General features: G+C 38.3%; 1 protein-coding gene across 8 annotated transcripts in view; it reads right to left on the bottom strand.

The window, feature by feature from the left end:
• Positions 1-16743, bottom strand: part of DIS3L2 (DIS3 like 3'-5' exoribonuclease 2) — a 378405-nt gene that overhangs the window by 304096 nt on the left and 57566 nt on the right. For all 8 annotated transcript variants that reach the window (XR_009700788.1, XM_061188495.1, XM_061188488.1 and 5 more), the window contains exons 4-5: positions 8023-8076; positions 1296-1397 (exon numbers count right to left, since the gene is read on the bottom strand). Coding sequence is in view for 7 of the 8 variants with exons in the window: in XM_061188495.1 (XP_061044478.1) it covers positions 1296-1397; positions 8023-8076 (156 nt within the window). In the remaining variant the exon portion in view is untranslated. The remainder of the gene's footprint in view (positions 1-1295; positions 1398-8022; positions 8077-16743) is intronic.

Raw genomic sequence — 16743 nt, 5'->3', positions numbered from 1 at the left:
GAACAATATGGAGGTTCCTTAAAAAACTAAAAATAGAATTACCATATGACCCAGCAATCCCACTACTGGGCAAATACCCAGAGAAAACCATAATTCAAAAAGACACATGCACCCCAATGTTCACTACAGCACTATTTACAATAGCCAGCTCATGGAAGCAACCTAAATGCCCGTCGACAGACAAATGGATAAAGAAGATGTGGTACATATATACAATGGAATATTACTCAGCCGTAAAAAGGAATGAAATTGGGTCATTTTGTAGAGACGTGGATGGATCTAGAGACTGTCATACAGAGTGAAGTAAGTCAGAAAGAGAAAAACAAATATCGTATATTAACGCATATATGTGGAACCTAGAAAAATGGTACAGATGAACCGGTTTGCAAGGCAGAAATAGAGACACAGATGTAGAGAACAAACATATGGACACCACGGGGGGGAAAGAGGGTGGGGGGGGAGGGGGGAGGTGGTGGTGGTGGTGGGATGAATTGGGAAATTGGGATTGACATATATACACTAACATGTATAAAACAGATAATAAGAAACTGCTGTATAAATAAAATAAAATAAAATTCAAAAAAAAAGAAAAGAATACTAGGAAGAAAAATTCAGACTTAGATATACAAGTTACCAGTTTTATATGACAATTCAAAGAAATGGTTGCTATGAATCATTCTAGTGCCTGATCCTTATTTAAAACAATAGTCAAAACAAAACTAAATCTTCCTTTTCAGTTGACAGACACAAATGGAGACTAAAACCCAGAATATTCTCATGTTAAAAACATTTTTGTCTGCTACCAAATTTCTGTTTTATAAAAATACACAGTCTATTTTTATCTGCCAAGAGAAGTCCAATCACCAAACTGGACATCACAGAACTAGATATGTGTTGCCTGGGTTCTCCAGGAGAGGCAGCAGGAATATGTGGAGACTGCACCATCTCTATGGCTTTGTCTTTCTAGTTCTCCCAGCATTAAATGTGGGATATTAATACGTATCAGGTTTGAATGTCCCCTGCAAGCTTTTTTTCTATCCTAAAAATTACCAGAAACCAATGCAAAGCATGTGACAGGGAAGACAGATCACAGGGGAGGGATTGAACCAGTTGAACCGAAATCATTAAATGTCTGCGCACCCAATGCTTCTATGTCCCAAGAATTCTGTGGTCTGCTTCTGAGGCAACCAAGGGCCTTAGGAGTCTGTGACTGCTTTAGTTAATGATGTCTCACTGATGCACTACTGCAAAAGGCCCTGAGAAGTCTACAGTTATAAAAGGAAAATTTAACTCACCTTCCACTGCTCCTCTGGAAGCAGATTCACAACCACCAGATCCCCATTCAAGGCTCTATTACGAGCAACAACCCCATCAATAAAAATGTCTCGATCACCATCCTAGGTTGGAGAAGGAAATAAAGTAGTCAGTTTACCAAGGCTTGGAACCAAAAATTACTTCCTTGGTTTAAAAACCGTAGACTCTAAAATCTGTCCACTGAGTTAACAGGAACACTAGTATTTAGCCACAAACAGACCTAGAGGAAGCTCAGTCTCTTTGGAACTAATAGAAATGGTAACGAACACAGAAGAGCAGGTTAACATAATACTAAAAAATCACCAAATAAGAGAAGATCTACTATAGGCAGGCCAAAACCAAACAAACAAAAATACATAAAGCAGAAAACGAGGACTGCATGCTTTCATAACTGAAATGAGAAAGGAGTAAGTTACCCTTTTTTGTTTTAAATACAATAAAGCATGATGGTACCTTTTCTACATGACTGAGTTTTTGTAAGGGAAAGGTAAAAAGTAGACAATTTGCAAGAAAACAGAAGAACAACAACATATTGATATAATCCCCGAAGAAAACCAACCAAGGGCAGGAGCAACAACCAGCTCCAGGAGTTGGGTTCTCTAGGAAAAAACCAGCCAAGTCACACTGCCCCCAAGAAGTGGCAGAGAGAGCAATGTGGTTGGTTGGTCTGTTTTCTAACTGAAGTATAGTTGATTTACAATACTGTGTTAGTTTCAGGTGTGCAGCATAGTGATTCAGTTATTTTTTTTCAGATTATATTCCATTATAGGTTATTACAAGATATTGAATATAATTCCCTGTACTATACAGTAAATCTTGTTTGCTTATCTATTTTATGTAGAGTAGTTTGTATCTGTTAATTCCATATTCCTTAACTGTCCCTCTCCAACCTCTGGTAAACATAAATTTGTTTCTATGTCTGTGAGTCTGTTATATATAGATTCATTTGTATTATTTTTTAGAATCCACATATAAGTGATACCATATAGTATTTTTCTTTCTCTGTCTGTCTCTGTCTTCACTAAGCATTATATTCCCTAGGTCCATCCATGTTGCTGCAAATGGCAGTATTTCACTCTTTTGTATGGCTGAGTAATATTCCAATGTATATATACCACATCTTCTTAAGCCAATCGTCTGTTGATTAGCACCTGGGCTGTTTTCATGTCTTGGCTATTGAACCCAGGTCCACAGCAGTGAAAGCCTGAGCCTTAATCACTGGGCCGCCAGGGAATTCCCCTCAAGCACATACTTAAAAACAATCCACCTGAAGCAGTATAGCCCCAGTGAACTCCCTAGGTATCGACTGCCAAACTTAATTAGTTGCCAGAGTCTTCTTATTAAGCCAAATTACTTTGCGAAAATAATTAAATGGAAAAGGTAGCTAAGAAAAGCATGCCTTCAGCAATAAGGGTCCATGAAAAAATTAAACATTTTCAAAATGTTTCATCAACAAACATGCAAAGACGTGGATGGACCTAGAGACTGTCATACAGAATGAAGTAAGTCAGAAAGAGAAAAACAAATATCATACATTAACACATATGTGTGGAATCTAGAAAAAATGGTACAGGTGAACCGGTTTGCAAGGCAGAAATAGAGACACAGCTGTAGAGAACAAACGTATGGACACCAAGGGGGGGAAGGGGGAAAGGGGGGAAGGGGAGGGGGGCGGTGGTGGTGGGATGAAGTGGGAGATTGGAATTGACATATATACACTAATATGCATAAAATAGATAACTAATAAGAACCTGCTGTATAAAAATAAATAAATAAAATACATATATGCAAAAAAACAAACAAACATGCAAACATGTACTCTTATCCTTTCATCCTTCCAAGAGTTTGTATTCTGTGCTTCTTTTCAGAGGATAAGAGAGAAGTAAAACGTTAATTTTTCTCAAAGGAGGTAACAGCAAACTGGCTTGGAAAGCCACCACGCAAAATTTTCTACTAGAGACAGTTGATGTTATGCTCAACAGACTGAAGGTGATTACTATGATATTTTAAATAAAGATAAAATTAGCACTGCAAATTCACCACCACACTCACAGAACGGGATTTCACATACTCAGTATTTTTTTTACAGTTTCCAATTACAAACCATTAGAGATCTTTAGAACAGTCTTTCTGTTCAATTTCCAATTTAGCCACAGGCTGGCAGCTGTGGCCTGCACACTTTGCCAAACCTGACCCACCCTAGTCCCTAAGGAATAGCTACCGTGCCAGCCACAAAGACAGTTCGTGATAAGCTTCTCAGAGAAATAAGAAGAGGCAACCAGTAAACAAAGAGTGAACAACTGAAGTGTGGCACAACATCATCAATTGCCTTCTGCAATTTATAAAGTAATGGGATCTCTCCGACTTCTCTACAATGAAAATAAAGCTGTCTAGAGGTCATCCGAACCCATCATCATGTGTCAAAACGTATGCAATCAGATGCCTCTTTCGGAAGCAGCTACACCACTCTTAGCTTAGAGAGTTAAGAGGGTAAGATGTTGGTATTGTCATGTTTCTATCCCAAGAAACGAAGAGAAGCAGGGCTGAATTGAACCTCGAGCAATACACATATCTATAGATACTGAATCACAACTCAGCTCTTACTTGATTCATTCAGAAGCCCGCATCTATTGCAGAATCTCTTATTTTAAAGATACTTGAGGACAGCTCAATATTAAAAGTTTGAGTCAATCCCTCCTAACTACTTTTTTTTCCAAATTAACAAACTGTAATTGTTTTCCCAAAGATACATTTTTTTTCATATACATCCATCATACACTGTAAACAAAAAAAGCAGTGTACATGAAATAAGAGAAAATAAATAGCATAGGTATTTATAGGAGAAGAAAATCCATAGCATAGGTAAGGAGGCTCTAGTCTGGAGCACAGCTGAGTTTCCAGCAGTATAACCTCTTAACTACTTTTTAAGGCCAAAGAATTCATTCCTTCATTTGAATGCCAGAAGACTTGCTCTACCCATCAGAAAGAATAGAAAAAAAAAGAAAAATGGATAATGATCAACCTGCTGGAAATATAAAGGGATCTGGGGGTAATCTAACTAAATATTTAGGAGGCAGGAGTGGGGAGGACAGCCCAAGTATACTATGATGGTCAGAACATCCTCCACCGATGGAATAGCTCCCTTTGGACCAGAAATAAATTCCACAGATGTACAAAGAGTGCTTCCCATGATGAGATGCACAAAAAAGCTACAGAACTCCTTGCACCAATATAATTCAGAATTGAAACTGTGCTTTTTATAAAAAGCCAGGTTTTTACATCTGGTCCATTTCTCCTCTTTATCTTATTCCCAAATGGGATAAAAAGGCACCTCAGTAATATCAATTTATCTTGGTTTTTTGAAAAAGTTACATGGTTTTATTCTTACTTTTACTGAGAACAAGAGAACACTAGCAGGTACACACAGAAGTAACATCCCATGTATTTTGAGTTTGTCATAGGAAAATGAATATCAACTTTCTATCAGTAGAAATTATAATAAACCTAAATCATGTTCCCCCAAAACAAAGTACTTTTTTATACCTGATGATCAATTCATTGTTTCTAGCCTATTGATATATGTAGATATTTTAACACAGAAAGTGACACTGTATAAGTTCTCAACTGTTTTTAGAGTCAATAAGAATAAACCTAAATAATTTCATCAAATCTAGTCTATTTTTGTTTCTCCAAAAACTTCAGAATTTTAAAGTTATGAAGAACATTAGACAATATTTAATCCACCCCTTCATTTTACAATTAAGGAAACTTTCCGTTTCTTATTGTCAGAGCAGAGGCTTCATCTTCTATCAATTCCTATCTTTATTCTCCCTGCTAAAGCAGGGACAGGTAACAGTCAGGCCCTGGTTCTGATATCCTACCGTCTAGTCTACCTGTGAGCACTTTTCCAGTTCATACAAGTTCACCGTTGACATGGGCACAACCTACCTATACTCAGAAATCTAGACCAGTGGTGGGATTTACCTACATGTAATTCATTGCCTCTACTATCTCCCCCTTCAACTGCTCTCCATAATGCTTCTAAAACCTGAAACTGACCAGAAAATCTACAAAACTAGAATGGAGGACTGTGCCAGTGTCCAAAACTGGAGCATCTACAATCACTTTACAGCTGGGCCTTGATAGAGCTTCTGTAGTCTCTTCTTAACTACTTAGAGGTGAGTCATTTAGCACTTTTTCTCCCTCTGAGACAATTTTATTACTCCATCAGTGGCCAGATAAAAGAATAAAAGAGGTATAGAAATAAGCCAATCCTAATATCACAACTGTGTAAAAAATTCGAAATAGGACATGCCAGGAATACAATTTCACGTGGGAGAACTTGAGCTTTTGAAACATCAATAACTTTTGCTTAACTTCCTTTAACAAGCCAGATTAAACAGTGGCAACACATCATTTGCAAATTTAAATCACATGAACTTAACTTACAGGAACATAACTAGGCCCACACTTCAGAGGACCTCTGCTCTGGCCCTCCTCCGACCACACCCCTCCTCAACAGGTAAGGAGTTCTCAAGGCTAAATGGATTGTAATCAGCCCCAAGCCCACTTCCAGGGCATATATAAGCACCTTCCCCAGGTCTGTCTTCCCAAACGCAGACCACATCACAGGTGGCACCCCTAGACTTGACAGGTGGCTAATGGGTGGGTATTTCTAAGGGGTATGGGCAGAGCTTGGACATGTGGGATAAGATGCTCACCTAGAGGGCAAGGGCCCTTGCTGAATGGGGGGGAGGAGGCAGGAGGGCAGCACAGAGGGGACAGAGAGCAAGAACTGGGAAGGGAAGAGGGGCAGGCCAGAGGTGGACCCTCTCCATGCAGCCGCCTTTCAGCATGGAGCTCCGAGGAGTCTGAGAATTCTACATCTGAACCCCAGTACAAGTACGTGGAGGTATATTTGGCAAGGAATATATTTTATCTGTCATGAATGTATTTTACTTAACAGTTTGTTAGTAGGATTTATAACTTTTAAATATTTAATATAAGGTATGTGTGCCTCCATCTGTATTTTGTCCTAGGCCATACACTCGTTAGGAGCCGGCCTAATAGGGATCTAACTTAGAGAAATTCAATACTGTGTACTCAGGAAAGAGAGAAAGCAAGCAGAAAATTTTTCAAAATACTGTATGTAGTTCCACTTATCATTCCCATCGATGAGAGCAAACCTCAGTGTGCAAGGAGGGCGATCTGCTCAGTTCCCAGGTACCTCTCAGGGTGAACTCCTTACTGCACTGGGTATGATTCTCGTGCTTAAAAAATCCATGTTTTTCACACAATGGGGCCCCTAGTGTAACTGAGCTCCTTCAACTGGTGTGCCAAAGAAGAAACAATCACCCTTTCTAATGTGGAGAAAATGCTGGTTATGCTAGACTTACTGAGAGATGGTTACTCCCTCTCCAACATGGCATATTCCTAAGAGATTTTCATGGGTAATTTTTATGATTATTGAATGTGAATTTCACCTTATGAGCAAACTCTGAAATCTAACACCCACGTAAACTGTGCTTCCACTGTGTGATGGAATAGCTCCCGCAGCTAAGTTACTACCTCAAATCTGACGCTCAATTCTATAATCTAAGCACCAGGGTCAGCAATATATAACATGTTCTGTCACAGGAACAGAAAATGACTAAGAGAGAACAAGGTGACATGTGACATTTTTTATCTAAGCCAGTGGGTAAGACCTAAACTTAAGATGCAAATGTGAATCCTTGGCTTCAGGACAAGGGCAAGGGAAAAAAGGACAAAACTGAGCTTCAGAATAGGTCTTAGGTTATTGAAACAACAACAATAATAATACCTATGAAGTACATGACTGAACTTGTATTCTCATTAAACTTGTCATTTCACAAAATGAAATATGTTAACTGAAATATATGTATTCCATTTCCTCATCTATGAGCCGAAGTTTCTTCCTATAATCTCTTCCACTGTGAAAAATCTAATTCTATGGCTATCCTATTTATGGCATCCTGGAAAAGTTAGGCCAAGAATTTAAGAATATTGCTCTCCCAGCTTTGCACAATCAAACCTTCTCCAGAGACCTGCTGCTAATTATATGTCAGAGTGAACATCCCTTAATGAGAGAGAGCCTATTAAAATGAGTCATGAACCTAAGAAAGACTACAAAGAGCCAATGGTAAAAAGCCTTGTACCAAGTCCTATCACCTGCATAAAAGTGAAGTGAGAAACTCTGACCAGAAAAAAAAAAAAAAAAAAATACACATTATTTTTGGACAAATTTGCAGAAAAGCTCATGCAGTAGGTTGAAAGTAGATAGCATATTTGCTTAGGAGAGATTAACTTAAATCAGTGGAAAAACCCATAAATCCTTTTAAGCTATAAACCAAGGGTGTCCAATTGTAAGAACTGGTGGGTGTCCGTGTGGGTTCGTAAACCAAGGGTGTCCAGTTGTAAGAACTGGCGGGTGTCTGTGGGGGTTCGGCTGCTCCCTGCCGCCTAGCAACAAACGCCATCCCTTTCATGTGAAGTGTGATTTTTACGATTGGCAGAAGGGGCTGTTAACCAAAGGCAAATTTTGTGTATTTAAATTTGAAACAAATCCTTGCCCATCCTCAATTTTGTTTTACTACTCTGTTTTCTAGTTAGAATATATGATTTCAGTTTTACAGCACATCTAAAAAATTAAATGTGACATTAGGTTTATTATAAAGTTATTGAACTTACCGGGGAAGGAATGAAGGCTTCATGAAACTTCTTCGGATTAATTCTCAATACACCCTTTAAAAGAAAAAATAAAATCTGTGAAAATTTAACTAGTTACACACTTACGATCTTTCCATACATATGTTACTAGTCAATAAAAAGTTTAAAATTAATTAAACAATTCGATCTAGGAAACAAGTTAGATGTATGAGAACTATTCATTAAATGCATGAAATATGATTTATACTGATGTCTGTACCACAGAGTTCCATCAAACACTAAAAGCTCACACTGGCACCTTCCAGTGAACGGGCAGAGGTGGGAAGCTACAGAGTTTGGCGTGGAGTGGGAAAGTGGCAACTATTGGGATTTTATGTGCCCTTATATGCTAGTCTTCAAATATAAACCTTTACTTTAAGAACAAGGTTACGGGGGATTATGCCTCACTACACAATGGCCTTTTTTTATTCTATAAGACCTTCCCACAATTGCTTGCTTCTGTGACAATTTTCAAAGTGATACAGGTTGACTTCCAAGTTGAAAATTTAGTCTCGAGGGGTTGGATGCATATTTTTTACTCTGGTCCCTCTGCAGAGCTGAATGAGTCAATAATTCAAAATGGTCCAGAACCAGCTCTTAATTTAAGTGGGAATCCTGGCTCCAACAGCCAGGCCACCCAGTCTGCCTTCAACTTCACGTCAGTCCAGCACCAAGTCAGGGTCTGCCTCTATTTACGCACAGGGGTGCAGGTGGGGCCGTCTTCAACAGCAGTTCAGTATTTTAGGCTCTTGCAGGAAGCTGTAACCCTCCCCACTTACAGCTGCATCTGAAGGCCACTGGAACACACGGATGGAGGCAGTTATTTTCCTAAGAGCCAGACTCAAAGGGTGTCTTGAGAAAGTGTTTTAAGTAACATCTCTCCCCTAAAATACTGAAAGACTCAAAGATACACAATTAACAAAATAGGTGAGGGCATAAAATAAAGCAGAAAATAATTCTTTCTTTCGCTGGTACACCATGTTTAAATTACAAATTTCCATGCAACAGTTTATACTACTGTTAAATCCCACACAGACTACTACAAATCCTCATTCAGTCCTTAATTTAATAATTATTTACTGAATTCTGATTATGTGCCAGACCCTGAGACAGACAATGTGGGAGAGTGAGAACCAAGCTCAGTCCTTGTTTATAAAGTAAAACATGAAGAACGCCGCAAGTGAGGGGACAGCTTACTTTCAGCTGGGGGCACTAGGCAAGGCTCCAGAGATGGTGTCTGACCTGGTCCTTGATGGAGGAGTAAAATTTGAAGATAAATCAGAAAGGAAATATAGGCAAGAGTGATTAAGAGGGCAAATACTCTTCTACCACCATGCTGTATTAGGGTAAGAGACAGAGGGACTGGGAAGTAAGGCAGGCAAAGCTCCCAGAGGCCAGGCCCTTCTTTATGAATGTCACTGCAATTTCACTTTTAGGGCAGCTGTTTCTTGTTGGGGGAGGGAGGAAAAGGCTTATTATATTTATCCTCAATATTCATCCACTCACTCAACAAATATTTCCTGACAATTAGCATGACAGGCACTATGCTAAGTGATGGGGTCACAATGGAGAGAGAGTAATAACAGATAGGCTCTACCCTCAGAGTTTACACTCTAGTGAGAGGAAATAAACACTCCAAATAAATAAACGTAAACTCACTGATTTTTTAAAATTCATTTTCTGACCCAAGTTTTTTTTCAACTGCTAATCTTCTATCATCCCTTCAAGCTCAGTGAATGGTTAGTACACGAAGAAGTATAGAGATGAGAATGCCTTCTGCTTTGAAAGTACCTTTAATGACAGAGCACTCAGAGATGCCGCAGCTGGACTCAGGGGAAAGAAACAGGTTGCTCAGGGCTGTATCTTGCTCTATTTTGTTTGTCTGTGTGTGTTTTTTTTATTGAGATATGGTTGATGTACAATGTTATATAAGTTACAGGTATATAACATAGTGATTTGCAATTTTTAAAGGTTATATACTCGATTTATAGTTATTATAAAATATCTCGACCCTACTGAAAAGAACAACTATTAAAAGGACCAAAAAGATTCTATTCTTGATTGTCTATCCCAAACTTCCTGATATATAAAAGCATACAAGGAGGGACACATGCCTTGTTCGAGAAAAATGTTTGCAATTTGACTGGAGCATACTCTTAAGAACTGGACCTCAGTAACAGATCCCCTGAGAGTACAGATCACACTAAGAAAGAAAAATCTCTAGCAGAGTCCACAGCGGACCACAGTCATCCCCACAGCCTGAAGAAGCTGTCAGCAAAGCATCTCAAGAAATGGCCTTGTAACTGAAAGAGACTTCTAGCAGATGTCTTGTCTTACTCACCTACATACATAAGTCCAGAACTTCCATTTCCATATTTCTATGACCATCGCCTAATCTACCCCAAACCCTCATCCCTCATTTTCCTCCTCAACCTTTTCCTAAGCTTGGAACTGGTGGCTCCAAATCCTCCATCTCTTTTCTGAATGCTCTGGTGCCTCCTTGCCTCCACTGAAACCTGATGTGACCAATTCCCTTCAAGTGCTCTCAAAGGGGGCCGATTTTCTCTCTCCTATCCCATATAGCTCAGGGACCAGAAGAAGAATGTTTTCCCCCCTGCTTCCCCACTACAGCTTTAAAAATTCTCCCATTCTCTATCAAAATCCCCAGATACTTAGAAGTTCATGTCACTGGCTCCTGCTATACCTCCTTGGTGCTGGCATCTTCAAACCTTCTGATCGTACTCCTGATTTACTAATGTTGCTTTACAACAAATGCTAAAGAAACTTCTCTAGGCGGGAAACACAAGAGAAGAAAAAGACCCACAAAAACAAACCCAAAACAATTAAGAAAATGGTAATAGGAATATACATATTGATAATATAAATGTATGAATGTAAATGGATTAAATGTCCCAACCAAAAGACACAGACTGGCTGAATGGATACAAAAACAAGACCCATCTATATGCTGTCTACAAGAGACCCACTTCAGACCTAGGGACACATACAGACTGAAAGTGAACGGATAGAAAAAAGATATTGCATGCAAATGAAAATCAAAAGAAAGCTGGAGTATCAACACTTGTATCAGATTTTTAAAATAAAGACTGTCACAAGAGATAAGGAGGGACATGACATAATGATCAAAGGATCAACCCAAGAAGAAGATATAACAATTATAAATGTTTATGCACCCAACATATGAGCACCTCAATACATAAGGCAAATGCTAACAACCATAAACAGAGAAACCGACAGTAACACAATAACAGTAGGGGACTTTAATACCCCACTTACACTAATGGACAGATCATCCAAACAGAAAATAAATAAGGAAACACAAGCTTTAAATGACACAACAGACCAGATAGATTTAACTGATATTTATAGAACATTCCACCCCAAAGTGGCAGAATACACTTCCTTCTCAAGTGCACATGGAACATTCTCCAGGATAGATCACATCTTGGGTCACAAATCAAGCCTTGGAAAATTTAAGAAAATTGAAATCGTATCAAGCATCTTTTCTGACCACAACGCTATGAGATTGGAAATCAATTACAGGAAAAAAACTGTAAAAAACACAAATACCTGGAGGCTAAACAGTGCGCTACTAAATAACCAAGAGATCACTGAAGAAATCAAAGAAGAAATTTAAAAATACATAGAGAAAAATGACAACGAAAACATGACAACCCAAAACCTACGGGACGCAGCAAAAGCAGTTCTAAGAGGGAAGTTTATAGCAATTCAATCTCACCACAAGAAACAAGAAAAATCTCAAATAAACAATCTAACCCTACACTTAAAACAACTAGAGAAAGAATAACAAAAGAAAACCCAAAATCAGTAGAAGGAAAGAAATCGTAACGATCAGAGCAGAAATAAATGAAATAGAAACGAAGAAAACAATAGCAAAGATCAATAAAACTAAAAGCTGGTTCTTTGAGAAGATAAACAAAATTGACAAACCCTTAGCTAGGCTCCTCAAGAAAAAAAGGGAGAGGACGCAAATCAATAAAATTAGAAATGAAAAAGGAAAAATCACAATTGACACTGCAGAAATACAAAGGATTATAAGAGACTACTACAAACAACGATATGCCAATAAGACGGACAACCATGAAGAAATGGACAAATTCTTGGAAAGGTACAATTTTCCAAGACTGAACCAGGAAGAATTAGAAAATATAAACAGACCTATCACGAGTAATGAAATTGAAACGGTAATTAAAAATCTTCCAACAAACAGAAGTCCAGGACCAGACGGCTTCACAGGTGAATTCTATCATACATTTAGAGAGAAGCTAACACCCATCCTTCTCAAACTCTTCCAAAAAATTACAGAGGGAGAAACACTCCCAAATTCATTCTGCGAGGCCACCATCACCCTGATACCAAAGCTGGAAAAAGATAACACAAAAAAAGAAAATTATAGACCAATATCACTGATGAACATAGATGCAAAAATCCTCAACAAAATACTAGCAAACAGAATCCAACAACACATTAAAAGGATCATACACCATGATCAAGTGGGATTTATCCCAGGGACGCAAGGATTCTTCAATATATGCAAATCAATCAATGTGATACACCACATTAACAAATTAAGGAATAAAAACCATATGATCATCTCAACAGATGCAGAAAAAACTTTTGACAAAATTCAACACCCATTTATGATAAAAACTCTCCGGAAAATGGGCATAGAGGGAACCTACCTCAACATAATAAAGGCCATATATGACAAACCCACAGCAAGCATCGTACTCAATGGTGAAAAACTGAAAGCGTTTCCACTAAGATCAGGAACAAGACAAGGATGTCCACTCTCACCACTCTTATTCAACATAGTTTTGGAAGTCCTAGCCACAGCAATCAGAGAAGAAAAAGAAATAAAAAGAATACAAATTGGAAAAGAAGAAGTAAAACTGTCACTGTTTGTAGATGACATGATACTATACATAGAAAATCCTAAAGATGCCACCAGGAAACTACTAGAACTAATCAATGAATTTGGTAAGGTTGCAGGATACAAAATGAAATCTCTGGCATTCCTGTACACCAACAACAAAAAATCAGAAAGAGAAATTAAGGAGACACTCCCATTTACCACTGCAACAAAAAGAATAAAATACATAGGAATAAACCTGCCTAAAGAGGCAAAAGACCTGTACTCAGAAAACTATAAAACAATGATGAAAGAAATCAAAGATGACATAAGCAGATGGAGGAATATACCATGCTCTTGGATTGGAAGAATCAATATTGTGAAAATGACTATACTGCCCAAAGCAATCTACAGATTCAATGCAATCCCTATCAAACTACCAATGGCATTCTTCACAGAATTAGAACAAAAAATTTTACAATTCGTATGGAAACACAAAAGACCCCAAATAGCCAAAGCAAACCTGAGAAAGAAAAACAGAGCTGGAGGAATCAGGCTCCCCGACTTCAAACTATGCCACAAAGCTACAGTAATCAAGACAATATGGTACTGGCACAGAAACAGAAATATAGATCAATGGTACAGGATAGAATGCCCAGAAATAAACCCACGCACATATGGGCACCTAATTTATGACAAAGGAGGCAAGAACATATAATGGAGGAAAGACAGCCTCCTCAATAAGTGGTGCTGGAAAAACTGGACAGCTACATGTAAAAGAATGAAATTAGAACACTCCCTAACACCATACACAAAAATAAACTCCAAATGGATTAAAGACTTAAATGTAAGACCAGACACTATAAAACTCCTAGAGGAAAACATAGGAAAAACACTCTTTGACACAAACCACAGCAAGATCTTTTTTGACCCACCTCCTAGAGTAACGGAAATAAAAACAAAAATAAACAAATGGGACTTAATTAAACTTAAAAGCTTTTGCACAGCAAAGGAAACCATAAACAAGACAAAAAGACAACCCTCAGAATGGGAGAAAATATTTGCAAATGAAACAACAGACAAAGGATTAATCTCCAAAATATACAAACAGCTCATGCAGCTCAATATCAAAAAAACAAACAATGCAATCAAAAAATGGGCAGAAGACCTAAACAGACATTTCACCAAGGAAGACATACAGATGGCCAAGAGGCACATGAAAAGATGCTCAACATCACTAATTATTAGAGAAATGCAAATCAAAACTACAATGAGGTATCACCTCACACCGGTCAGAATGGCCATTATCAAAAAATTTAGAAACAATAATGCTGGAGAGGGTGTGGTGAAAAGGGAATCCTCCTGCACTGTTGGTGGGAATGTAAATTGATACAACCACTATGGAAAACAGTATGGAGGTTCCTTAAAAAACTAAAAATAGAACTACCGTATGACCCAGCAATCCCACTAATGGGCATATACCCTGAGAAAACCATAATTCAAAAAGAGTCATGTTCCACAATGTTCATTGCAGCACTATTTACAATAGCCAGGACACGGAACCAACCTAAATGTCCACTGACAGATGAATGGATAAAGAAGATGTGGCACATATATACAATGGAATATTACTCAGCCATAAAAAGAAACGAAACTGAGTTATTTGTAGTGAGGTGGATGGACCGAGAGTCTGTCATACAGAGTGAAGCAAGTCAGAAAGAGAAAAACAAATACCGTATGCTAACGCATATATAATGGAATCTAAAAAAAAAAAATGGTACTGATGAACCTAGTTGCAGGGCAGGAAAGAGAGGTAGACATAGAGAATGGACTTGAGGACATGGGGTGGGATGGGGAAGCTGGGGCGAAGTGAGAGTAGCATTGACATATATAGACTACCGAATGTAAAATAGTTGGCTGGTGGGAAGCAGCAGCGTAGCACAGGGAGATCGGCTCGGTGCTCTGCGATGACCTAGAGGGGTGGGATAGGGAGGATGGGAGGGAGGCTCAAGAGGGAGGGGATATGGGGACACGTGTATGCATATGGCTGATTTGCTTTGCTGTGCAATAGAAACTAACACAGTATTGTGAAGCAATTATACTCCAATAAAGATCTATTAAAAAAATAAGTAAATAAAAATTAAAAAATGAAAACATCTCTTATCTTTCAATAAAAGTTTCTTTGGATGGGGAAAGAAAAAGGATGTCACAATACACTTAGTTTGTATACAAAAGCTAACAAATGCTTACACCTAATATATATATTTAATAAGTTTAATTTTCTCCAACAGCATTCAAACTTCTTTTCTTGACTAGCTTTTTACCTTACCCATTAAGGCCAGCACAGATGGACTCTGTTTCTCTGCCTATGAAAATCTTATTTACAGTGTTGTATATTTCACACGGTGACCTCATATCTGGAACCCATTCCTTTTCCCATCTGCAAAGAACAACTGTTCTCATCTGTGGGGGGAGGCTCTGGCTGCAGAGTCTCATGATGTCACAGGCCAGGAGGAATCACTTACAAACTCCTGGGAATGAGAGTTGTTATATTGATCAGCTTTTTGTTTTAACATTAGCAAAGAGTTGCTTCAAAAGCAAAAATTAATACGAGGGAGCAAAAATAATACCATTGCAGAATAGTCCCCTGAGCCTATCTCTGTAAATTTTATAAACAATTTTACTTCCAAGTCATAACAACAGAGGATCCTCTCTCTCTTCTTCAAAGACAGTACCTTGATCCTTTATTCAGTCAGTAAATAAAGATTTATTCAATATAAATTTATTAAGCATCAATCAAATGCCAGTCATTGGGCTAATTTGTGGGAATAAAACATGACCATGCCCACAAGGAAGTGAACAGTCTATCTGAGGAAATATAAATTCCAAGAAATGATAATAAGTTTAGAATAAAGGGTAAACAAAAAAGTCGGCTTCAGCAAAGTGGTAATGGCCAATTCCGCTTGGAGAATTAAAGTGAGGCTTCATAAAGGGGGTAACATTTAGGTAAGGTCAAGCACAGTTACATGAAGATAGTGGGAGAAAGCATTCCTAACACCAGGAACAGTGTGTACAAAGTCACAGAGGAATCAAAGAGCAGAGTTTTTACTAGCAAAGTTTCGAACATCATGGTGAACTGAGCAGAGTGTACCTGGAAGAGAACGGCAGGAGATGAGAATGGGAAAAGCACAACAGGTCCTCATACACAGAACAAGATGAGGGCCAAGAAACTTGCAGATAAAATGGAGTTCAGTATGTGCGCTGAACGATAAACAGCAAATGAATGGATTAATGAATGAACAAATGTCCAACTGAAGCTTTAACTTTCCTAAGAGAGACCTTATCAAAGAAATCAAGGGAAGCTTTAAAAAAAAAAAAACCAACTGTACCTCTGAAATCAGAGCCAGCAACTAATTAATTTGTTAAAAACAAATTTTCATTCAAGAGTCTATATTAAGCACATGTGCACTTGATCACAGGTAAATACAAAATGTGATAAAAAGGAAGAGAAGATGACAGTACCTGTTAATTAGCTGGATCTCCAGCCCCAAACACAAATACAGAAGCTGGACACTTGGACTGAGAGAAAATGGAACACAGTCGACATCTTCAAGCAAGGCAGGTAACACATGGCAATGTTTCTATACTAAACTAAGAATTATAAAATAGACTAATTCAAAGAATATGTGGCCTCGCCTCCCTCTCGATCTCATTGCCTACTACCTGCCTCAGATTTCACGCCTAAAGGGACCTAAGCTGCCTCACTCCGTATTGTTTCACAGTTAGTGTCTTCATTAGTGTCACGACCT

The sequence above is a fragment of the Eubalaena glacialis genome, chromosome 1, assembly GCF_028564815.1.
Source record: "Eubalaena glacialis isolate mEubGla1 chromosome 1, mEubGla1.1.hap2.+ XY, whole genome shotgun sequence".
Classification (NCBI taxonomy): Eukaryota; Metazoa; Chordata; class Mammalia; order Artiodactyla; family Balaenidae; genus Eubalaena; species Eubalaena glacialis.
The sequence above is the reverse complement of the archived record's forward strand: the minus strand, read 5'-3'. Positions and strand labels throughout refer to the sequence as shown.